Source organism: Phascolarctos cinereus, unplaced genomic scaffold (assembly GCF_003287225.1).
Source record: "Phascolarctos cinereus isolate Bilbo 61053 unplaced genomic scaffold, phaCin_HiC Scaffold_5;HRSCAF=322, whole genome shotgun sequence".
Taxonomy (NCBI): domain Eukaryota; kingdom Metazoa; phylum Chordata; class Mammalia; order Diprotodontia; family Phascolarctidae; genus Phascolarctos; species Phascolarctos cinereus.
Window position 1 is genome coordinate 374,197,034 of NW_027555958.1, and position 26,674 is coordinate 374,223,707.

The 26,674-nt window shown below is 37.9% G+C and overlaps 1 protein-coding gene and 1 long non-coding RNA gene across 7 annotated transcripts in view; both read right to left on the reverse strand.

Moving 5' to 3' along the window:
• LOC110222718 (membrane cofactor protein-like) overlaps window positions 1–26,469 on the reverse strand; it is a 77,111-nt gene extending 50,642 nt beyond the window's left edge. For 2 of the 6 annotated variants that reach the window (XM_078156339.1, XM_078156338.1), the window contains exons 1-3: window positions 26,170–26,468; window positions 24,324–24,512; window positions 9,674–9,865 (exon numbers count right to left, since the gene is read on the reverse strand). In XM_078156339.1, coding sequence (XP_078012465.1) covers window positions 9,674–9,865; window positions 24,324–24,512; window positions 26,170–26,368 — 580 coding nt within the window. In that variant the 5' untranslated portion in view covers window positions 26,369–26,468. Of the gene's footprint in view, window positions 1–9,673; window positions 9,866–24,323; window positions 24,513–26,169 lie in introns of all 6 variants that reach the window. The other 4 variants (XM_078156337.1, XM_078156340.1, XM_078156336.1 and 1 more) reach the window with 4 other exon arrangements.
• On the reverse strand, window positions 41–5,455 carry LOC144457801 (uncharacterized). Its single transcript, XR_013487314.1, has 3 exons — window positions 4,744–5,455; window positions 3,393–3,478; window positions 41–168 (listed from the first exon to the last, which is right to left on the reverse strand). It is a non-coding gene; the product is annotated as an uncharacterized LOC144457801 (long non-coding RNA).
• Window positions 26,470–26,674: the final 205 nt, after the last annotated feature.

The following is a 26,674-nucleotide window of genomic DNA, read 5'->3' on the forward strand; positions in this document are numbered from 1 at the left end:
CATTCTCCATCTTTATCACAAATAATTCTGGCATTCCAATAAGCGACAGTGGATGCTGACCTCTTGAATCGCAGTGGTAAGTCACTACCTCACCATAGGTAAAGAAATCCTTGTTGCCGCCATTGTGCTTCCCATTTTCGATGCTTGTAGGTGGTGCACAAGTATTAACTTATGGGGAAAAAAATTAAAAGTAAGAATTTTCTTTTATTCACTTGCTGAACCAAAAATATTATATTCAAGGGGACAGAAAATCTTAACCATTTAGCTGAAAATCAACCTAAGGTTGCACTGGCCCAATTACTGGATTAGGTGAAAGAGGTGAAGGGGTAGGCTGAGAGAAAGAGAAGGCCAAGAGCAGCACCTGCCCACAGCCTCCCCAGGGTATCAAGCCAGTTTTATCATAATTACTGCAACCTGTTTGGCAGGAACAGAGAGATGGTGCTTGTTCTTCATGCCCTGGAAACAGCCTGTTCCAGGCTCCTAGGTGGGACCATTGTGAGCACCATCCTAGGGGAAGCTTTTTTGCTGGGTAAGTAAAAGATGAGTTTTGCTCTGGAAAAAGGATCCAGCCAACAGAAGAGAATGTGAGAGAGAAGAGCTGGACTCATGCTTGTTAGGCATTAGGACACTTATTTACCTATAGCTATGTACAGTGAATGTACTTTCCAAAAAGAGAAAACTAAAGAGGCTTTCAGTGAAATCAGAAGAGGGTGAAGGAGGTGAAGTGAGTCTTTGAAGAGTGTGGCTCCAGAAGCAGAGGAAGAGAAGAGCTGTGAAGCTTCCCTATTATAGTTGGGTACCACCATCCTCCCAATTACCCAGGTTAGCAACCCTGGAATTTATCTTTAACCTATCCTTCTCCCAAACCCTTTCCCTCATATCCAATGACTTTCCAAGTCTTGCCAATTCCACCTCCACTCCTCTGATATCCATTGTCTTCTACACTCATATAGTCAATAATCTAGGTTAGCCCCTCATTACCTTTTACTGGCTGTCCAACTTCAGTATGCTTTTGTATAGTCTGCCCTTTGTGCATGAACTCCCTTCCTCAGCTCTCACTCATCACTCCTCCTCACCCTCATACATCCACACCTCTTAGATTCCTTCTATTCCTTTAAGGTTCAGCTCAGGTGCTATCTCCTCTGGCAATCCTTTCCTCATCCCAAAGTTGTTAGTTTGCCCTCTCTTTCCTCAAATGATATATTTACTTTTCTGGGTCATGTGTTATCAAGCATACAATGTAAAATCCTAGACCAAAGTTCTGTCTTGATTTCAGTGCTTCTGACTTTGCACATAATAGGTATTTAATAGATATCTGCTGCTCTAAAAACAGGAATAAACTGAAGGGAACAAAGCCTGACTAGAATTTTTATCTCCCAATTCAAAAAGATGTTTCTAAGTTTTTCCCCCCCATTTCACTATGTCAAAAAAGCCTGAAATTTCACCAATTAAGAGATTTAATGTAGTTAAGTACACTACTTCTTTTTAGAACACAACTCTCTCCAGAGGGCTAACAAACAATCAGCATCTTACCCCCAATCCCATCTCTCTTCTCTGTGAAATTCCCCATTTCTGTTGAGGACACACCACTGTGTTTCCAACCAACCAAGTTTGCAGCTTGTCATCCAAACTCTTTACACTAACTCATCCCCTGTATCCAATTACTTAATTCTACTTTCATCCCTTTCTCTCCACCCATACAACTGTAATCCAAATACCACCTCTTACCTGGACTATTGTTACAACCTTCTGAGAGAAATGATTAGTAATAACCAGTTACGGGGAAGATAGAGGCTTTTTTCCAGTTGTTTGAAGCTGAGTCTTTGAAGGTCATTGCTGACTTCGGCCAAAAACTTACCCCACCTAGACCATCTTATCTAGGTGAATTCCAGAGCAGTGTTCTACAGGGGTTTGGGTGGGGATAAATTCCTAGATTAAATTGCCCAAGGCTGGGGGTGATTTGGAAGTAAATGGATCAAAATCATGTGCCCTAGCCTTCATTAGAACAGGTCCACCTCTCATTTTAATTCTCTCATTAATTGTTAACGAATCAGAGTTGATTTCCACCCTAAGGAACACCACTCTCCCAAGGGCACGTAAGTGTTAAGTTCAGTTCATTCCATGATTCGTCTTTGGCCTGAGAGACAGCCAAATGACCATCCTTTTATTAATAATATGCTAGCATTCTTAATAAAATGATTAATTACCTAGAAATTGTCTCTTGAACTTTGTATATTACACTTCTATTTGGTCACCTAGCATCCAGAGCTGCCAAAATAATCTTCCTAAACCACAGTCTGGTCAGGTAACTGCCTTGTGAAAGAAGCCTCAATAGCTCCTTATTATCTTTAGGATCAAGATAATACCAACTCTTTAGCTTTACACTTAAAGACTTTCACAGTCTGTCTCCAGACTACATTTTCAGACTTATTTCAAATTACTCACGTCCAGGTTTCAGCTGAACTCAGAATTGCATTTCTTACCTTTCCACTTTTTGTGTAGGCTTCCCCTTGTGCCTGGAATGCCCACCTTCCTCACTTCCAAAAATCTTTAGACTTCCTCCCAGGTCAAACTCAGGTGCTATCCTCCCACTCTCACCACAGAAAGCTTTTCCTGATTCCCCTAGTTGTTAATACCCTCTCACTCTTCAGCTCAACTTATTGGTTACTTAATGTTATATCCCATCTTCCTCTTAAATGCTGCCCCAAGCAAAGGCCTCAGAGGACAGAACAGTTCTTTATCTTTATATCCCTGGTGCTTAGCACAGTGTGTTCTACAGGCTGGCATTTAATAAATATCTGCATTATTGAACGGAAGCATTCAGTGTGAACTAGTTCCAACTGTTGTGTTCCTAGCTGAGATGGCAACATGAAAGGAACAGGAAAATGGATTGCAGAAAAGGCAAGGAAGAACAAGTATATAATTTCAGAGTAGGGAGTATTTTGGAAGGTGGGCCTGGATACAGAGTGTCAGAGTCTTTGGGCAGCATGAAGGGCACTAGGGGATAGAAAGATGTAAAAGGAAAAGAGGCCCATTTCTAAATTTTGCTATGGGTTTCGTCTTTTCCTCAAGAAATGATACTCTCTTTTCTCTAAACTTTAAGACATAGAATTCAGGCTATCATTAGCATAAGTCAGTTACATCATGAGTAAATGTTTTGGTACGCTAACCTAGGACATTGTTATAGTTCACAAATGAATGTTAGAAACATAACCAATTACAGTAATGACGATTACTGCACTACCATGCTAGGTCAAGACCATTTGAAGATGAATAACATTTTAATATGAATTTCAATCTACATTTTGAATAACATTAAAAGATAAACACCACACAGTTTACAAAACACATCCAAAAAATTCTTTAAGTGTATAAATCCATTATTTACTTACTTTTGCAAAATGGAATGGCACCACTCCACACAACTCTGTTTCCATCAAGCTCACATCTTCTAACATCATCACCTATTAAGGTGTAGCTGGAAACAAGAGGAAATGTTATAGGACAATAAGACTTCTGGGATAAGCCAGGAGATTGGTACATTACCCTTTATCTTGCTAAACTACAGTTACAACCAAAGCTTTGATAAAGATTTAAGAAATATCAGGGGGCAGCTGGGTGGCACCAGCCCTGAAGTGAGGACCTGAGCTCAAATCTGACCTTAGACACATGACAATTACTACCTCTGTGACCCCTGGGCAAGTCACTTAACCCCATTGCCTGCAAAAAAAAAAAAAGAAAAAAGAAATACATCATAAAAGTAACAATTGAAACTCCTACAACTTAACCAAATAGAGACACCTACAGTATCTCAATACCTAACCTTTAAATAAGCAAAGAGTAAACATGCTTAACATGAATTTGACCTTGCTAAATAGTTTTTCTCAATTGTCATCTGACCTTATTTTCAAAATGCCTCACTATTACATTGTTTATCCCAACTTGAATCCCTTTCCTCATCATATCTACACCTACCTAATTTTCCATATCATTCCAGGGCTAGTCATTTGTGAAATCTTTCCTTGCCATTTCAACCAAGAGTAATCTCTAGAAATTCTGGTGCCCATTTTCATATGGTTATTTTATGTATTACTATCATACCAATCTCATTCAGATGATGAATTTTTTTATATGCCTATAACGTATCTCCAAATAGACTGTCAGCTACTTGAGGGCAGGGACCACATTTTATGTCTGAGTATACACTACCCAATATATTTATTTAGTAGCCACTATGTACAAAGTATCTATTAACTCAGATTAGGTAAACAGTATCTACAGGAAGGAGAGTTAATGAAAATACCTTTACAGGGTTATCTATTTCCATATTGCCATTAATTTCCCCATATTACTAATATAGAGAAACTATTTAAGTTCCATGAGGACTCCAATTTCATCTTTGTATCTCCAATACGTACATAGTAGGCACTTAATAAATATTTGTTGAATAAAATGTATTACATTTTATTACAATTACAATTAATTGTACTATGATTTCTTGCAGTAAGTACTGAATTCTTTCCAACATTCGCTTCTCCAAAAAGAAAACAAACAGTTCTTGAATATTTAACATTGGTAGGATCACAGCACCATTACCTTACAGCAATCTAATATTCTGGTGGATCATAATCAAGCAAATGATGACCATTCGGCTGTAAGGCACTGACAGAACTCCCTGCTCATGGCTTATTATGGGCATTTCCAGAACAGAGAGGAGGCAGGTAAGCATCATTAAGTTCTTACCCTAACAGCCTCCTTCAGAAATGTGAAGAGTGTATCTTCTAGAAAAGTAGCAAATTCCTTCGTAAACACCTTCAGGAATGCCTCCTGGGCTGAAGCTCAAGTTAAACAAGACTAATGATTGCTCCCTTCCACAGGCTCACTTGGTTGTCTCTGACAAAAATCATCAGTGACCATTATCAAACTAGATATTTGCAATATGTTTATAATTATAAGTAGTTATGATACTCAATAGCATAGAAGGATAGGGACTGGACCTCTCAGATGAAGTACCTCTCTCATCCAATATAACAAACTATATCCCATTCTATGAGATGGGACATACCTATACATACATATACACATATATACATATATACACACATATATAGACACACATACATACACATATATGTATATATGTATATACAGACACATATAAAATATGTATATATGTCTGTGCATATATACATATACATACATACACACACACACACATATATAAAATGAGAGCCTCCCTCTCATTTTTCTTTGGACAGGGAAAAAAGGATTGCAAATAGCAGGTAATATGGAGAGTAACTCTATTATAATGCCATGTTCATGTTGTCAGTCAAGTAAAGCCACTTCCAAACTTCCCTGGACTTGCCTTTGAGCACTCAGTATACAGGCCACCACTGGGCCATACCACTATGCCTTTCCACGTTAATGGGATCGGCAGAGCCTGTAATAAGGAAGGGTTGCCTTCAAGAATCCACACAATGACAGTTACTAGTATAAATCCATCATTTAATTACAATCAAACAGATAAGGATGCCTATTATAGTGGATGTTTTACAAGCCCTAAAAATTGTGAAACAAAATAACAAAACTGAGTTAACTCACACTCCATTTTTTTAAGAAACAACTCACCCTTCATCACAAGAATATGTAATTTCTGAACCAATGAGGTATCTGGTATATGAACTTGACCATTTTCTAAATCTTGTGGATTGGGCATGACTTTTCTGGTTAAAAAAAAAAAGTTAATATTTACATAGCATTGTAAAGTTTTAAAAGTGGTACACACACACGAATACAGATATTGATATCTATATAGCAAGAAAAACATTGAGATACCTTAAATCAGGTGTTTTATAGATATCTTATCTAACAATCTAGCATGTACACACCTAATCTGAACCTCAGAGTGACCCAAGGTGGAAGGCACAACAGGTATCATTATCTCCATTTAAAGATTAGGAAACTGGGGCCCCAAAGGGCTAGGTAACTTGCCCCCTCTCACCCAGCTATGAAGTGTCAGACACAATGCTCAATCACAGGTTTCCTGTCTCCAATTCAGCACCACAAGAATGTTAATGATGCCACTTGCTGCGTGCACAGAATAGAGCAGACACCAACCAACCAGCAAGCATTTATTAAATGCCTACAATGTGCTGGGAATTGTGCTAGGTGCTGAGAATACAGAGACAAAAACTCAACAGCCCTGCTCTTCAGGAGCTTACATGCTCCTTGATGTTTTCCAGTATGACTCAATGACTGAAAGACTAAAATGAGTTCTTTCTGTGCCCAAATACAAACTAAATCCTCAATTCCTCAGAATATTTTCTTGATTCATCTGTTATAGATGCCATTACAGGTCATAGGTAAGGTTGATAATTACAAAGAAAATAACTTATCAAGAAATGCAGGGAAAGCTGAAAAGTAATATGGAGGAAGACAGATTATTTACAACAGTATCTTATACCATATACCAAGGTAAGATCCCAATGGATGTGCAAACTAAATATGAAAGACCATGTCATAACAAAACAGAGGAGAATGGAAGCAGACTATGGCCAGAGGCAGAATTTTTTTTTTTGGTGAGATAATTGGGGTAAGTGACTTGCCCAGAGTCACACAGCTACTAAGTGTTATGCATCTGAACTCAGGTCCTCCTGACTTCAGGGCTAGTACTCTATCCACTGCGCCACCTAGCTGCCCCTCAGAGGCAGAATTCTTAATCAACAAAGTGGTCAATCAATAGCGAGAATATAGACAACATTGCCTACATAAAACTAAGAAAATTTTGCACAAACAAAATCAATACAATTAAGATAGAAATAAAAACTCTGAACTGCAAAAAGCTTGCGTCAAACATCTGATAAAAATCTAGCAGTCAAGATACACAGGGAATTAACATAAATATGAAAGGACAAGAGCTATTCCCTTCTAAAGAAGGTCAAAAGATAAGAAGTGTTCTTTTTTAATGGAATATAATTTTATTATAAAAAATTTAACTTTTAATTGATTTTTATGCAATCTTCAATTTCAAATAGATTCCTCACGTTTCCTTTAACAATGGAACCAACCTTTATAACAAATTTTAAAAGAGGGGAAAAAAGGGGCAGCAGGTGGCACAGTAGATTCTGACCTTGGAGTCAAAGAGGACCTGAGTTCAAATCCGGCCTCAGACACATGACACTTACTAGTTGTGTGACCCTGGGCAAGTCACTTAACCCTGATTGCCTCACCCAAAAAAAAAATCCAACCAACATGTTAGCTTTTTCAGAGTACACATGTTTCACACCTCCAGTTTCCCATCTCTACATGAAAAGGAAGTGTGCACATTTTCTCAGCTGTTACCTGGGGCTAATCTTGGTCATTATAATTACACAGCATTCAATCTCATTCTTTAGCTTTTCCCCTTACGCTGCCATAATACTAGACACTGTTTTCCTGGCTATACCTGTTTCACTCTACATCGATTCATATAAATCTTCCCACAACTTACTGAATTCTTCATATTGTTTCTTAATGGTACCTCGATATCCCATTACATCTACACACTGCATTTTGTTGATCTGCTCCCTAATGAACACACATCCTTGCTAGCACAAGAGAGTATTTTATGAACATGTGAATGAATAAGACCTGTAGTTCTTGGACCACTCTTGGGGAGGTGCCTTTGTTGTTGTTCAGTCACTTCAGTTGTGTCTCATCTTTCATGAACCCATTTGGGATTTTTGTGACAAAGATACTAGGGGAGTTTGCCATTTTCTTCTCTGGTGGATCCATTTGTCAGGTAATCAGAGGTTAAGTGACTTACCCAGAATCACACAGGCTGGATTTGAACTCAGATCTTCCTGACTCTGGGCCAAGTGCTGTATCTACTGAGCCATCTAGCTGCCTCATAACAGCATAATACCTGGTTACAGCCCCTCCAGTAATGACTATGCCTATCTTAGTCCTTTGCCAGTTTGCTGAGTGTGAGGTGAAATCTCAGGTTTTTAAATGTTCATTTTTTGTATTATCTGATTTGCATTTCCCTTATTAGCTATTTTGAGCAAACTTTCAAATGGTTAATGGTTTGCAATTCTTTTGAGAACTTTTATGTTCATAATCTTTAACTACCGATTTACTAGAAAATGGTTTTAACATTTGTGTGGGTTCCTTATTTGGATACCAGACCTTATCATAGGCATGATATACAGATTTTTCCTCAATCAAAAGCTTCCCTTCTTTTCCTAATTGCACTGATTATGCCAAAACTTTTCAATTTCATGTAAACTAAAATTACTGATTTTATCTTTTGTGATCATCTCTTTTTACCTTGTTTGGTTAAAGAATTCTCCCTCTAGCCGCAGCTGCAAAAGGTACCTGATCTAGTTCTTTTCTAATTATTTTATGGTCTGATTTTTAATAACCAAGCTGCACAAGCATTTTGGGTTCATTGTGGTATATGGTACATGGAAACAGCAATATCCTAACCCCATCTCCCACTCCGGTGGGCAAATTTTACAGCTTTTGAAGTACTGAAGGCTTTTTCAAGACCTAATTAGCTCAGGTAACTTAAGGCTCAGGCTGTTGATGTCACTTCCTCACTGCCTTAGAAGTCACTTCAGGGAACTCCAATGCTTGGGTGATGGATCACCCTAGGCATCTCAGACAGGGGAGCTTGGCTCAGCTGAATCAACTTCAGGTACCTCAATGCCTGTTCTTACTGAACAGCTTTTTGCTAGAGCTAAATATTGAATGACCAAGTAGCTCATTTGGTTCCAATTCCAAAATATTCATAGCAGCAAATCTGTGGTAGCAAAAAATTAGAAACAATATAGGTTCCCATTGATTGGACTATGGCTGAACAAAAGTATATGAATGTCATGTGAATATTGAGGTGTTTCATTCTTTTCCTAGTGGTGGAATCTCTGGCTCAAAGATTATGTAGAATTTAATTACTTTTCTCACATAATTCTGAATTGCTTTTCAGAATGTTACATCAATTCATAGCTCTAGCAACAGCATATTAAGGTGCCTGTCTTATCACACAGCCCTTAGAATTGTACTCTTTCATATGGTTCAGTTTGCAATTTTTTGGAAAAACTTTTCATTTTTGAAAAAAAAATGCATCTGATGACCAGGGACATATGGGAAGACTTCTATGAAGTAATGCAGAATGACATAAACTGAACAGGAAAATATACTCAACTAAATAACAAAAGAAAAGAGCACTAAAAGGAAGCCAACTGCTAAGTCATTTTAATCACTAAACTTGTACCAAAAGAGATGAAGAAATGAATCTCCCCCCATTTTGGTGGAGAAGTGGGAAATTATGGGTGCAAAATAATGCATATGTTACATATGTTCAACATGCTGAAGTAAATGTTTTTGTTTTCTTGTTATAGGGATGGATCACTGCATACAAAGGTCCCTCATGGGGGTAGGGTGGGGGTGGAAGAAAAAACATTCTGAAATAACTGATGTAAAAACAGAAAGCATCAATGGAAATTAGTGCTGAAAAAATCAACAGTACAAAGATTCTCTGTAAACAATGAAAATTTCAAAAGTACATGGCAGCCTGTAATTAAGTATGAAAATGTATCACAGGAAAGAATATGGATTCAGTAGTTCAACATAAATGAATGAAAAATTCCAATAATAATGACTAAGATACAATACATGTGATAGAATTACTCACTTTTACAAGACCCTGACACAGGTGACCACGTTCCATCATCCTGACAAGTACTGAGAAGAGGCCCAGGTTTACTGAGAGTATATCCTGGCCGACATAAAAAACTCACAGTGCTGTTAATAGGAAAGTAATTTTCACTTATGAATATGGCATTCAGCTGCATACTAGCGTTCCGATTTGGGGCATTACAGCTACCTGAGAACAAAAGGGAAAAGGACATGAATAAAGGAGTGCAGTCATGAACAGGTGATCAAAACATTTCCTTCAAAAAGCTTACAAAGGAAAAAAAACCTTACAATATGCCATGGTATGCTATATACCAAAAAAAAATTCTCTACAATGTTAATATAGGAATGAGTTTCTAATTCAACATTACATGCAAAAGAGAGGATGTTATTCTGTAGTTTCTTTTAAAAAATGTATCACTCTTACCATATTCATTTCTTCCAGGGATCCCTTGATAATCAAATGAATGAAAAAGGCTTTATTAAGCACCTACTATACAACAGTCACATGTGGTAGGCAGTGGAGACATAATTGTATAAGAAGTTTATTTCTAACGGTGGAAAACAACACACGTAAGAGAAGTTGGAACCAGGGAAGGGAGTTTTGACCTGCAGAAGGAAGTCACAGGAATTGAAGGTAATTCTATAAGGCAAATAATTGTTATATCATTCTAATAACGATGGTATCACTGATTTGACTACTTTTCCTAGGACAAGATAAGGAGGAGGGTCATAAGGAAGTGAGACTACTCTCACAGTGGCAGAGCAGATAGGATGCTTGAGCTGGACAGGCCCTAGTTTCCTTATGGATAGCTAAATGGGAGGTCAAACAGTGGTCTGGAGACAGGTAGATAAAAAACAGGCTAAGTGAGTTTTTAGTCACTCATCAAGTAATCAGGATAGCTCAGATGAGGTCAGAGCTGAGTGGATTAACTGGGGGAGAAGACAGAGTTCCTCTGGAGATCCAGGTCTCTACTGGATTGATTAGTTTATACTAATTTCAATGATAAATGGCACTGTATATATTCTTTAATTATTACTTCAAGTACCTATTAGATCTTCTTATAAAGATTAATGTACTAGAGGCAGGAGACTTGTGTTCTACATTCTCTTATGCCTCCTGTATTACTCTACACAGCGTGCTACCTAAGAAATGTAAGCATGAAGTAAACTAACAGCTGCTCAAGAAATATGTACTGAATTGAAAATAATTCACACTTTAAATTGATAACATACTAAAACATGTTTAAAATGTAGCATTATATCCATTTACTTGGCACTTCCAGGGAATGGGCAATTCCATATCAATAAGCCTCCTGGGTAATCGAACTTCACCCCCCAAACACCAAAATTGTTTTTTTTTTAAAAAGTATGTTAGGTAGAAATCTAAATTGTATTACAAATTTCCTTGTCTCCTTAAAAGAATATGCTGAATAAAATTCAATCTACTTTTGGTAATCTGGTATCACCACCATAAACGATAACAATAACTATCACTAAGTGTTATAATACCATGTAGAGCCCCTCTCTGGTAGCACTTTCATCTAAATCCAGCATTCAAAGGATGTAGGTTCGGTCTGAAAGGGGAAACCATTATCTCCAAGGTTCAAAGGAACTTGATGGGTTCGCACTACTAAAATTACAGCTCATGAGCCCCAACCAGTACACCTATTTTTAAATAGTTAGCCCATAAATACAGTGAACTCAAGGAAAAGACAGTTATTAAGATAGGATAGTAAGAAAGTAACTATACAACAGTTCTACCTCCCCACACACCATAAACTTGGGGTGTATTCTCCCCCATATTAAAAAAGCAGTAGTTAAGAGTGAGGAAAAACTAAGAGTATACTGGTAGTGAAGTACACATGAAGGAAACATATTTAGCCTAAGTAATGCTTCCAGTACTGTAGGGCCTCAATGTCCTTTCTCTTCTTACAGTGTACTCAAGCTGCACCATCTGAGTAGCATCTGTGTTGACCAGGTTGCTTAGATAGGTTCTCTTAGTCTGCTGCTCTCCTCAGTGCCTGGGCTAACTCCTTCTTGAAACCACAGTAGGCTCTCTTCTCTGCTGCCATTTCCACCAATTCTCTGTTATGTACTGGCTTCAGTGGCCAGTGGACAAGATGCTATGGATAGTGGGGCTGAGAAATATAATCCACCTCAACTCCTTGCTGTGTGCTCTGGTAGAGTGCTCGCTCATACTTCACCAATCTGCTTTCTGACTTGGCTTTCTCCCTCTCTCTCTCTCTGCTCCCTAAATGAAACAGAGTATTCTACTGGGTGAATCAATCTGCTCCAAGACACCAAAGATGAGTAAGACAATGGGTGAGTGGGGCTGTCTCCAGGACTGGGAAGTTTAGCTTTTCAAAGGCCATCAGCATTGTGACCAATTTTTTGCCAGCCAAATGTAAGCTGCCCTTCCAATTCCACCAGTGAAACTGAAGATTTTGTAAAGGTGCAATAAGGTATAAACAAGACCGTGTTTCATTTAAAACATGTTATAAGCCCCTTCTATTATGACATTAACTAACTTGAGGGGGGATATCAATTGGTTAAGGACTAACTCTACACACACTGATTTCTACTTCTTCTCAAGGCAACTGAGATGTGTGTAAGATTCTTTGTTCTGATGCTAAACATCCTTAGACTTATGTTTGAGTTAGTGTCAGCTTTTTAATCTGCATCCTACCCCATTTACAAGGTATCAACTTCTCCTATTGCCTCTAAAAGCCATTCTCCTTTATCAAAATTGCCTTAATGAAAATTTCACTCTTCAAAAGTAATACAGAGAAAACCATCAGCAAGCATTACATGTAATGGGGATAAGCTAGAAGCATTTCCAGTAAGATTGAGGTGAAACAAGGATGTCCATTATCACCACTGTTATTCAATATTGTACTAGAAATGTTAGCTTTAGCTGTAAGAGGAGAAAAAGATATTGGAGGAATTAGAATAAGCAAAGAAGAAACAAAGCTACCACTCTTCGCAGATAGTAAGATGTTATACTCAGAGACTCAAGTAAAAAATTACTTGAAATAATAAACAAATTTGGCAAAGTTGCAGGATATAAAATAAACCCACATAAATCACTGGCATTTCTATATATTACTAACAAAGCCCAACAGCAAGAGATAGAAAGAGAAATTCCAGAAGCAGCGAGGTGGCACAGTAGAGTACCAGCCTTGGAGTCAGGAGGACCCGAGTTCAAACTCTAGCCTCAGACACTTACTGACTGTGAGACCCTGGGTAAATCACTTAATACCTATTGCCTTTCAAAAAAAAAGAAATTCCATTTAAAGTTTCATAAAATATGGAGTCTATCTGCCAAAACAAACCCACGAACTATATGAACATAATTACAAAACACTTTTCACACAAATAAAGTCAGATCTAAATACTTGGGAAAATATCAGTTGCTCATGGGTAGGCTGAGCTAATATAATAAAGATGACAATTCTACCTAAATTAATTTACTTATTCAGTGCCACACCAATCAAACTAACAAAAACTTATTTATAGAGCTAGTAAAAAAGTAACAAAATTCATCTGGAAGAACAAAGGGTCCAGAATATTAAGGAATTAATGAAAAGAAATGCTAGAGAAGGTGGCCTTAGCAGCACCAAATCTTAAATTTTATGATAAAGCAGTAATCATCAAAACTCCTTGGTATTGGCTAAGAACTAGAGTGGAGGATTAAATACACAAGACACAGTAGTAATGACTATAGTAATGTACTGTTTGATAAACCCAAAGACTCCTCTGGGATAAGAACTCACTATTTCACAAAAACTGAGGGGAAAACTAGAAATCACTATGGCACAAACTAGGCATACACTAACATCTTACACCATATGCCAAGATAAAGTCAAAATGGGTACATAACTTATACATGAAGGCTGACAGTATAAGCAAACTAGGAGAGCAAAGAATACTTTACCTGTCAGATTTACAGTGAAGAGAAGAATTACAACCAAACAAGATATAGAGGACATTAGGAAATACAAAATGGATGATTTTAATTACATTAAATTGAAAAGCTTTTGCACAAGAGGGGCAGAGCCAAGATGGTGGAATAAATGCAGTGACTTGCTTGAGCTTTCCCCTAAACCCCTCCAAATAACTATAAAAAATGGCTCTAAACAAATTCTAAAGCAGCAGGACCCACAAAAAGACAGAGTGAAACAAATTTCATGCCCAAGACAGCCTGAATGGTTGATTAGAAAGGTATATTGCGCCAGGGGGGGAAAGGAGAGAAAGTGGCAGTTCAGGCATGGGAGTGCAGGCCGCAGCAAACCTGGAGCAGGGCTCAGAGGACTGAACTGTGGGCAGCTGTGGCAATTTCCTGACTTCTCAACCCACAAACGCTAAAGACAACTAAGAAGGTCAGTAGGAAAAGTCTGTGGGGTGACAAGAGAGATGCCCAGTCCCAGTCCCAGCCCTTGCGCTTGGCCCCAGGGCAGCAGCTGCCTCCACAGCTTCTGGCCCACAGACAGAGGGAATGGAGTGGCTGATCAGAGGGAGATTGAAGGGATCTCTTTGCTGGTGCAGGATTCTCTTGCTTTGCCCACACTTGGATCTGGGTCACAGCTCTAGGCAGTCCTGGGGCATGATGGAGCTTGTAGTGGCTGTGACCAGGAAATCCTCCTCATAGTTCCAAGACTCACTCATAGAGCACAGCACAGGCCAGGAAAGAAGTAAACACCTCCCCTTGATCATAGCACCTTGGAAGAACTGAAAATTTACAGGTTTCTAGAAGTATCTCTGAAAGCTGCTGCACAAAACCCTGAAGCTTGGGACAATACATTCTCCACACTGGAAACAGACTCCTACCTTAACAAAGAGTTTATAACTCAAGTAAATGGCCGGGATCATGAGCAAGCAGCGCAAAAAGAGTCAGACTATATTATTTTACTTTGGTGACAAAGAAGATCAAAACAAACAACCAGAAGAAGACAACAAAGCCAAAACTCCTACATCCAAAGCCTCTGAGAAAAATGTAATCGGTCCAAGGCCATGGAAGAGTTCAAAAAGGATTTTGAGAAGCAAGTAAGAGAAGGAGAGGAAAAACTGAGAGTGATGCTAAAGCAGACCCAAAAAAATTCTTAAGAAAATAACACCTTAAAAAATCCCTAACCCAAATGGCAAAAAAAAAAGCCAATGAGGAGAAGAATGCTCTAAAAAGGAAAACTGGCCAAATGAAAAAGGAAGTCCAAAAGCTTACTGAAGAAAATACTTCCTTAAAAGTTAGAATGCAGAAACTGGAAGCTAGGGCCAATTTGAGAAATCAAGGTACTGTAACAGTAATCCAAAAGAATAAATAGAGAAGAACATGAAATATCTCACTGGAAAAACAACTGAATAAAAATTATATGTAATAAAGGGCCATGGAAATACAGACTAAAAAATAATGGAAACTAAATAATCTAATCCTAAAATGATTGGGTCAAACAACAAATCATAGAAACAATCAATTTCATTCAAGAGAATGACAATAATGACACAACATACCAAAACTTATGGGATGCAGCGAAAGCAGTTCTTAGGGGAAGTTTTATATCTCTAAATGCTTACATAAATAAAATAAAAAAGGAGCATGAATTGGGCATACAACTAAAAAAACTAGAAAAAGAAAACTAAAAATCCTCAACTAAACACCAAATTAGAAATATTGAAAACCAAAGGAAAAATTAATAAAATTGAAATTAAGAAAACTATTGAACTAATAAATAAAACTAAGAGCTGGTTTTATGAAAAAAAACAATAAAATAGATAAACCTTTGGTTAATTTAATTTAAAAAAAAAAGAAGAAAACCAAATTACTGTATCAAGAATGAAAAGGATGAAGCTACCACCAAGGAAAGGAAATTAAAACAATAATTAGGAATTATTTTGCCCAACTACATGCCAACAAATTGACAATCTTAGTGAAATGGATACATATTTACAAAAATATAAATTGCCCAGATTAACAGAAGAAGTAAAATACTTAACCCATCTCAGAAAAAGAAATTAACAAGCCATTGAAACTCCCTAGGAAAAAATCTCCAGGGTCAGATGGATTTATATACGAATTCTATCAAACATTTAAAGAACAATTAATTCCAATACATACAGACTATTTGGGAAAATAGGTGAAGAAGGAGTCTTACCAAATTCTTTTTATGTACAAATATGGTGCTGATACCTACCTAACCAGGAAGAGTCAAAACAGAGAAAGAAAATTATAGACAATTTCTCTGATGAAATTAATGCAAAAATATCAGCAAATAGATTACAGCAACTTATCACAAGAATAATACACTACGACCAGGTAGGATTTATACCAGGAATGCAGGGCTGGTTCAATATTAGGAAAACTATCAGCATCATTGAGCATATCAACAACAAAACCAACAGAAACCACATGATCATCTCAATAGAGCAGAAAAACCTTTTGACAAATACAACATCCATTCCTATTAAAAACACTAGAAAGCATAGGTATAAATAGAGTCTTCCTTAAAATAATAAATAGCATCTATCTAAAACCTTCAGCAACATTATATGTAATGGGGACAGGCTAGAAGCATTTCCAATAAGATCAGGGGTGAAACAAGGATGTCCTTATCACCACTGTTATTCAATATTGTACTGGAAACATTAGCTTTAGCAGCAAAAGAAAAAAGAAATTGAAGGTATTAGAATAGGCAAAGAAGAAACAAAGCTATCACTCTTTGCAGATGACATGACATATATTTGAGAATCCTAGAGAATCAAGTAAAAAACTATTGAAATAATAAACAACTTTAGCAAAGTTGCAGGCTATAAAATAAAAATTATCAGCATTTCTATATATTACCAACAAAGCCCAACACAAGAGACAGAAAGAGAAATCATTTAAACTTACTATAGACATTATAAAATATTTAAGTCTACCTCCGAAACAAACCCAGGAACTCTATGAACACAATTACAAAACACTTTTCACACAAATAAAATCAGATCTAAATAACTGGAAAAACATCAGTTGCTATGGGTAGGCCAGCTAATATAATAAAAATGATAATTCTACCTAAGTTAATTTACTTATTCAGTGCCATACCAAACTACCAAAAAATTATTTTATAGAGTTAGAAAAAATAATACAAGATTCATTTGGAAGAACAAAAGTCCAGAATATCAAGGAACTAATGAAAAGAAATGCAGGGAAGGTAGCCTAGCAATTCCAGATCTTAAATTGTATTATAAAGCAGCAATCATCAAAACTCTTGGTACTGGCTAAGAAATAGAGGGTAGATCTGTGGAATAGGTTAAATATGCAAGAAACAGTAGTCAATGACGATAGCAACCTATTATTTCATAAACCCAAAGACCCCAGCTTCTGGGATAAGAACACACTCTTTGAAAAGTTTTTGCACAAACAAAGCCAATGCAACTAAGATTAGAAGGAAGGTAAAAATTCTTTCCCAATTTTCTACAACCAGTCTCTCTGATAAAGGTCTCATTTTTAAAATATATATAGAGAATTAAGACAAATTTATAAGGATACAAGCCATTCCCCAATTGATAAATGGTCAAAGGATACGAACAGACAGTTCTCAGATGAAGAAATTAAAGCCATCTATAGTCATATGAAAGAATGCTCTAAATCATTATTGATTAGAGAAATGCAAATCAAAACAACTCTGAGGTACCACATCACACCTATCAGATTGGCCAACATGACAAAACAGGAAAATGATAAATGTTGGAGATGCAGGAAAATTGGAACACTAATGCATTGTTGGTGGAGTTGTGAAATGATTCAACCATTTTGGAGAACAATTTGGAACTATGCCCAAAGGGCTATAAAGTGTTCATACCCTTCGACCCAGCAACAGCACTTCTAAAGCTATATCCCAAAGAGATCATACAAATGGGTAAAGGCCCCACATGCACAAAAATATTCATAGCAGCTCCTTTTGTGGTGGCAAAGAATGGAAATTGAGAGGATGCCTATCAACTGGGGAATGGCTGGGCAAGTTGTGGTATATGAATTTAATGGAATACTATTGTGCTATAAGAAATGATGAACAGGCTGACTTCAGAAAAACCTAGAAAGACTTATACGGTCTGATGCAGAACCAAGAGAACGTTGTACACAGTAACAGTCACTCTGTGCGATGACTGATATTGATAAACTTAACCCTTCCCAGCAATACAAGGATCTAAGACATCTCCAGAGGCCTCGTGATGGAAAACGCTATCCACATCCAAAGAAAGAACTATGGAAGTTGAATTCCTTTTTTCCCCTCTTCTGTTCAGTTTTCTTTCCTCTTTCTGATGGTTCCTTCTATTCGTTTTAATTTTTACTTACAAGATCACTAATGTGAAGATGTTTAATAGGAATGTAAATGTATAGCCTACATCAGATTGAGCGCCATCTTGGGGAGGAAGGGGGAGAAAAATTTTAAGCTCAAAAGCATATGGCAGTGATTATTGATAAATCAAAATAAATTCATAAAATTTAAAAAAAAAAGGAAAAACAACCTGGAAAATAGATCCAGGAGAGAAAACTTAAAAATTATTGTACTACCTGAAAGCCATGAACAAAAAAAGAGCCTAGATGTCACCTTTCAAGAAATTATCAAGGAAAACTGCCCTGATATTTTAGAACCAGAGGACAAAACAGAAATTGAAAGAATCCACTGATCACCTCCTGAAAGAGGAAAACTCCTAGGAATATTGTAGCCAAATTCCGAATTCCCAGGTCAAGGAGAAAATATTGCAAGAGCCAGAAAGAAACAATTCAAGTATTGTGGAAACACAATCAGGATAACACAAGATTTAGCAGCTTCTACATTAGGGGTCTAGAGGGCATGGAGTATGATATTTTGGAGGGCAAAGGAGATAGGACTACAACCAAGAATCACCCACCCAGCAAAACTGAGTATAATCCTTCAGGGAAAAAAATGATCATTCAATGAAATAGGGGACTTTCAAGCATTCCTGAGGAAAAGACCAGAGTTGAATATACAATTTGACTTTCAAATACAAGACTCAAGTGAAATACGGAAGAGGTAAACAGGAAAGAGAAATCATAAGAGACTTAATAATGTTGAACTGTTTACATTCTTGCAAGGAAAGATGATATTTGTAACTCATGAGTCCTTTGTCAGTGTTAGGGTGGTGGGAGGTAAAAAAAATCATATGTATAGATAGATAGAGGGCACAGGCTGAGCTGAAGACACAGGGGTGATATCTGGAAAATAAAATTAAGGGGTGAGAAAGGATTATACTGGGAGAAGGAGAAAGGGAGAAGTAGAATGGGGTAAATTATCTCACATGAAACAGACAAGAAAAGGCTTTTATAGTGGAGGGGAAATGGAGGAAGGTGAGAGGGAATGAGTGAATCTTTTTCTCACAGGATTGGCCTTAAGGAGGGAATAACATACACACTGGGGTATGGAAATCTATCCTACCCTACAGGAAAATAAGGGGCGGATGGGGACAAGAGAGCAGGGGGTTGATAGAGGGGAGGGCAGATTGGGGGAGGGGATAATCAAAAGCAAACACTTCTGAGGAGGGACAGGGTCAAAAGAGAGAATAGAATAAATGGGGGGTAGGATAGGATGAAGGGATATGGAAGTGTTTTGCATGACTACACATCTATAACCTGTATCGAGATGCTTGCCTTTTCAATGGGGGTGGGTGGGGAGGGAGGACCGGAGAAAATTTCTATCCCAAAGTTTTAAAAACATATGTTAAAAATAAAAAAAAAAGAAAATACAAAAAAAAAAGTTTTTGCACAAAGCCAACGCAACCAAGATTAGAAGGAAAGTAGAAAATTGGGAAAGAATTTCTACAACCAGTCTCTCTGATAAGAGCCTCATTTCTAAAATATACAGAGAATTAAGTCAAATTTATAAGAATACAAGTCATTCTCTAATTGATAAATGGTCAAAGATATGAACAGGTGGTTCTCAGATGAAGAAATTAAAACCATTTATAGTCATATGAAAAAATGCTCTAAATCACTATTGATTGGAGAAATGAAAATCAAAACAACTCTGAAGTATCACATCACACCTATCAGACTGGCCAACATGACAAAACAGGAAAATGATAAATGTTGGAGAAGATATGGTAAAATTGGAACACTAATGCATTGTTGGTGGAATTGTGAGCTGATCCAACTATTCTGGGAGCAATTTGAAACTATACTGAAAGGGCTATAAAACTGTACATACCCTTTGACCCAGCAATATCATTCTGTATCCCAAAGAGATCATAAAAATGGGAAGAAGGATCCACATATACAAAAATACTTATAGCAGCTGTTTGTAGTGGCAAAGAATTGGAAACTGAGGCAATGTATGTCAATTGGAGAACGGCTGAAAAAGTTGTGGTATACAAACATAATTGAATACCACTGTGCTATAAGAAATGAGCAGGCTGATTGCAGAAAAACCTGGAAAGACTCATGTGAATTGATGCCGAGTGAAATGAGCAGCACCAGGAGAACACAGTACACAGTAACAGCTACCCTGTGCAAAGACTAACTTTGATAGACTTAGCTCTTCTCAGCAATGCAAGGATCTAAGACAATTCCAAAAGACTCATGATGGAAAATGCTATCCACATCCAGAGAAAGAACTATGGAGTCTGAATACAGATGGAAGCACACTATTTGCTCTTTTTTTGCTTTGTCTTTTCTTTCTTATGGTTCCTCCCATTGGTCCTAATTCTTCTTTACAACATGACTAATATGAAAATATGTTTAATATGAATGTATATATAGAGCCTTTATCAGGCTGCACACCCTTTTGGGGAGGGGTGCATGAAGGGAGGGGGAGAAAATTTAAAACTCAAAATCTTATGGGAGTGAAAACTAAAACTAAATTTATTTTTTAAAAAGTAATACAGAAACCATTAAGGGAATAGCTATTTTATGCTTGGTTCTAACAACAAAAAATAACTGGTGAAATAAAAATGCAAGGAACATGGTAATAACTACTCATCTTTAGAACTCATGACTGAAAAAGCCAGGAAAGCTAGAAAGTCTGGCACACACCCTAGATTTTAGGAGAAAATTTCTTCTTCAGAGAAGGGAAAGTAGCATTCCATGGCCTAAAAATTTATAGAGAAAGTTATCCCAGAAAGAATGAGAAGCTCAAGAGGAAATTCTAAAGACAGAGAAATCATCCAGTTGTGGAATAAAGAGGGAGTTGTCTAAAGAACTGTGTGGTTACCTATGGAACCCAACCATTCACTAATTTGGATTTTTTTTAAAAATATGTTCAACAATGACTACAATAACAATATTAAAAGGCAGTGAAACTGACACACTGCCATAAATATAAATTCTGGAAAACTCATATTGAAACATTATTCTCTTCTGAGATGAGCTGGAGTACGATATAAATGGAATATGGTACATATCGTCAAATGCAGTTTTATCAAGCTTGTTTTGCTCAAACATTTTTAGTGGTGGTAGTAGGGTTTAAGAAGGAATGGCAGAGACATGTGCAAAACAAAAAGCAACTTGATAAAATTTTATTTTTAAAAAAATGTACAGAACCTTAAAATAATGTTACATATTGTTGAAGAGGGACTGTGATCAATGAAATACTGTAGAAACAGAAGAACTGTCAAAGTACTGGAAAAGGGCAAACGTCTCAGTTCTTAAAAATGCAAGCAGTGACCTGCAAGTTAAAAATCAGTAAGTTTGACTTTAATTCCTGGCAAAAATTCGGAATGGTTAGTGAATAATCTAGAATAGCATCTGGTCATCAGGAGAAGTCCACCTGGCTTTATCAAAAACAAGTTATGCCATAGTAACCTTATTTTCTTTTTTAACAGGGTTTTACTCTTTTAACAAGTTTCATGTAGGGTGCAGAAAGGGAGAAAGCCAAGTCAGAAAGAGACTGGTGTGGTATGATCCCAGCACTCTACCAGAGCACACAGCAAAGGGGTTGGGGTGGATTATATTTCTCAGCCCCACTATCCACAGCATCTTGTCCACTGGTCTAGTAGTAGATACTGAATCTAGCACAGAAGAGAGAATCAGTGGAAGTAGCTTAAAGGAGTATGATCCTTGGTGGCAGAGAAGAGCCAATTGTACATTCAAGAAGGACTTGGCCCAGGCACTGAGAAGAGCTAGCCAAGGGAATCCAGTGCCCTGCCTGGTAGATCAAGCAAATATTGCAAGTATAAATTTACCTAGATTTTAATAAGCATTTGAAAAAGTCTCTCAGGTTATTCTTACAGACAAGATGGAGAGATGGCGAATAGATTTTGTGGATTCCGAACTACCTTACTGCCAGACCCAGAGAGTAGTCATTAACAGCTTGATGTCAACTTGGAGGAAGTTTCCAGTAAAACATCCTAGGGATCACTCTAGCTTAACATTTGAATCAACAAAATGCTTATCAAAGGTGCAGATGACACAAAGTTTAGGAGAGGTATAGCTAATACAGTGAACAAAGTCAGGATCTGAAAAGAACTTGAATGACTAACTTGCTGGTTTAAATCTAATAAGATTACATTTATCACTGGTTAAATTTCAATTCCCATATTTATTTTCAAAAAATACTTCTTCAGTACACGATCGGAAAGGCAAGCTTAGAGTAAAAATTTGTTTGAAAAACATCGGAGGTTTTAACAGACTGACAATTCAATGAATCAATTAGTATAGAATGGCAGCCAAAGAAGTGTGACTTCTTTGCCCAGGACTGCACTGCCAGACCACACTTGAATAAACACGTACAGTTCAGGGTGCCACCTTCAAGGATCACTGGAATGAAGACTTTGAGGTGGAAGGAAGAACACAGGAAACTGAGAGAGAACACAGAGAGAAGGACAGCCAGTATCGTGAAGGGAACTGAAATTATGCCGTATCTGAAGAAGTAGAAACAACCAAGAATTTTTAGTTTGACAAGGTGAAGATTTAGACTAGGAAACATGATCACTGTCATCAAGTTTTTAAAGAGTTTAGACTTCTCCTTGGTTTCAGATGACAAAACTAGGAGTAACAGGACAGAAGTTACAGAGAGGCAGATTTGGGTTTGATATATGGAGAAATTTCCTAATAATCAGAACTATCAAAGTGAAATGGGTACATACATAATATATACTGGGTCACTCTACTCTCATCCCAATGCAGGTCTTTAAACAAAGGCTGGATTATTACCAACTACATTATAAGAGAAATACTTATTCAAGGATGGTTTGCATTATATGGCTTATAAGGTCTCTTTCAATTCAGATTTGATTCTGTAATTTGATGCTTCTAACTTAGCATGGGCTTTCAAATCAGATAACTAACAAACTTAGAACTGTGTAAAACAGAATAGCCTATGAGGAAAGGGTTAATACTAAAGTACATGAACCACTACTGTGAAAACTTCAGGATATCGATTTTTGCCTCTTAAGAAGCCTATGTTTGCTCACTTTTGGGTTCTCTACTATATTCTAGCACATGGAGGCTATTTACTAAGTGACTTTAAATAAGTGAGATATAAGTCAGAAAACAACTTACTGAATGTGAATACTTCCTGCAACAATGTAAAATTATTACATATCTGTATCCCCTCTTAATCTTGTTCAACTCTTGTCTATGTCTTCCTATAAACTCTTTAATTTAGTGAAGCTGGGTATCAAAATTATTTCATTCTTGGAAGGAAAAAAGACCAATGGAATGCGATAAAGATCACAGAAACAGAACTGACACATTTTCAAATGTGGGTAATGTTTGACAGAATTTGTGGAAAACAAAAACTAGGTTAAGGATTATTTAACAAATATTTTTGGAAAACCATACAGCAACATGACAAAAACAAAAGCTGAATCTCAATGCATACCATAAAAAACTGCATCTGTATTACAGATGTAAACATACAAAAGTATTCATTAAAAATGAAAAGGGGAATGTTTTTTGTCTCAGTTGCAAAGGGCATATAAAAATTATTAAATGAGATATTGTGAGGAAGCAGACAAACTGCAAGGAAAAATTATAAACAAAAAATATCCAATAAATCAATGGAACAAACATTAAGTGCTTACTATCTGCAAGGCACAAAAAGAAAAACAAAAAAGTTAGGAATACTGCATGAAAAATTACATAAGAACTTAACAAACAGTAAAGAGCAACACTCAATTCACTTTGCATAGTCAAAGGAAAATTTACCAAAGTGAAAGCATGCTGTCAGTAACAACCTGAAAAAAAAATTCAACCTCACTACAGATCAAAGAAATACTAATCAAACAATTCAAAGTACTACTATATAGCTTTCAAACTGGTCCTATAGAAGAAAAAATATATAATATTGAGAACTGACAAAGAACAAGAGATATAAAGAAAAAAAAGAATAAGCTCTTAGGGATATTTAAAGCATTAAAATTCACAAGATTACACATTTAGAGTTGAAAGGACCTTCCACTGAGCCTAATCCCTTCATTTTACAGATGAGAAAAATGTGGCACAGAAAGTTTACCTACCTTGCCCAGGGCTACATGATCAGTAACCTTCTGAGGCAGAATACAGACCGAGATTTCAAGATCAGTGTCTTATCTATAAGGACTTATGCCTCTATCTAGTTTGTTAAGTACTTAGTTTTAACTTAGGTTTTAACCTTAGTTTTTAACCTTAACCTTTAACCTTAAAAATAAACCTAAATTAAACAACTTACGATCACAAAATTGTGGAATTTCTGACCATTTCACACCCTGGCAAACAATTGTGTCTGATTTTCCGGGTAGTTTAAGATAACCAGTATCACATTTGTAATGTACAATGGTTCCAACAACAAAAGTTTTATCAGCATCATAGTTTTCTTCGGGATGAGCATGAGGAAATGCTGGCAGAGTAGTACAATCACCTAAAAAAAGAGTGATTAAATATTACAACCTATACACAATTCCAGTAAGAAGGAAAACGTTCATTAAAAGAATCTTAATTATCTTTCTAAGAATACTGTTTTCAAATCCAACCTCAGACATTTCCTAGCTGTATCACCCTGGCCAGCTCATTTTTTTATCTCAGTTTCCTCAAGTAAAAAATGAGGATAATATAACAACAAAGAGGTAATATTTGTAAAAGTGTTTAACACAATGCCTAGCACATACTAGGCACTATTGCCGATTCCTTTCCTCTCTTTTTCAACCATGACACCAGGTTTCTTCTCACCCTTGGCATACCTATTCAAGAAACAAGGTTTGATATGATATGGGTCATATTACAGTCAAAGCCCTAACATGAATTTATGTCTTAGGGAGGCAAAATGATAATCAAAGATTTCATTTCAAAACCTCATTTCCAAATCTCTAGTTACTTTTTTAGTGTTACTCAATAGAAATAGCTCCAAGATTTGAGCTTTCAACTGCTCTGACAAAGTATGAGTTATCAGTCTAAAACAAATGTGGAGTCCTGAGTGCAGCCCTAACTCATCATTGAAATGATTATTTCCAAATAGTTTTAAAAGGAAGGACACACGAGGAATGGCTGCCAATTGAGAATACTTTTTGTCTCTCATTTTGATCCAGTTAACCTCACAAAGGACTAATAAAACCTAAACCAATGGTACATTAATATTAGGACTTCAGCAGCTTTTCTCCCAACTCAGGAGCCATACAAGATAACGTTACTGGGACAAATGGGATGCTCCATACTCTCTCAATAATGTGGTTTGCTCAAAAACCCTTCAGGAGAAATGAGGATTAGTGTTAACCTACAAATAACTGTGCCTGAAACAGTTTCTAAATGAGGCCCGACACAGGTCACCATAACACAAAGTTCTCGACAATTTAAAGCAAAGATACCTAGCCCACTCAAGCATTCTCTCCAGTGGACAAAAATGCCACTGCCTTCTGCACATGTATGCGTATGTGTATATACCCATACATATGTACATACGTATAAGTTTCCTATTTCTGTTAAAGTAGTCGGGTGGTGAAACTACTTCAGTTTTTCTAAGGATTCTTCCAGCGGCCAAAAAACTCCCATCAAACACAAAACAAAAATTGGAGTGGAGAGAGTGTCGAGACACCGACTTCCCCTTTAGTCAATTTAAAAGCCCCCCAGAGCGCTGGCCTCGCCATTTTAGGGTCACCCCTTTACAGCTGACCCGGCTCCATTATCCCTCGCATTCTTCAGGCTGACATCTGCTACAGCCCTTTCATTTTTATCTTTGACTCCAGCCAGCAGCGTGGCGCCCGGCACACAGCAGGTACTCAATAAACGCTTGATTCCTTTTAATGACTCGGATTCCGTTTCCACAAATCAACAGCATAATTGTGAGCATTATGAAAGCACTAATAGAAGGAGCTTCCCGGAGCGTGGACCGCCAGAAAGGCTTGTCAATCGCTGACCAATTCCCAGCGGGAAGGGAGCCAGGCTCAGGACCCCCCGGGGCGAGGAGCTGTCTGGAGGGGAGGGGCAGCGGTCTGCCACCCGAAGCCCCCTCGCACCCTCGGCCCCTCCCCGCTGTCTCCCTCCCCCACCCCACCTGCGGCCCCGGCCCCGGCGCCCCTCCTCACCGCTGGCCTGCGGCAGGGCGAGCAGCGCCAGCGCCCCGAGGAACCCCACGGAGCGGAGCCAGGCCCCGCGGCGCGGACATGCCCCCATGGCTGCGGCGCGAGGCTCTAGGTGGACTCGGGCTCCTCGGACCGCGAAGCCGCAGCGTCGCCAGCGGCTGTTCTCCTCTGCTGACTGACGCCGAGGTGACTCTATCAGCATTTAACAGGCGGCATCAGGTGCTGGCTCTGGGTGGGACCCGCTGCTGGAGAAGTCCGCGATTAGTCCGGGGCGGGTTCTCCCACGGGGGGGTGGGGGAGGGGAGCTCTTCCTGTTGGAGACGGCCCCGCCCTGGCATTGACCGTAAACGACGCTCCGCCCTCTGGGAACGGTGGGGGGAGGGGAAGGGAACCGGAAGCTGCCGGAGGCCTGGGGAAAGCCACTTCCGCTGGTCTCGGAAAGCCGCCGCAGTGCCTTGTAGGTACAAAGCTCTTCCACACCGTTACCTGCTCCCTGTTTGATACGGGA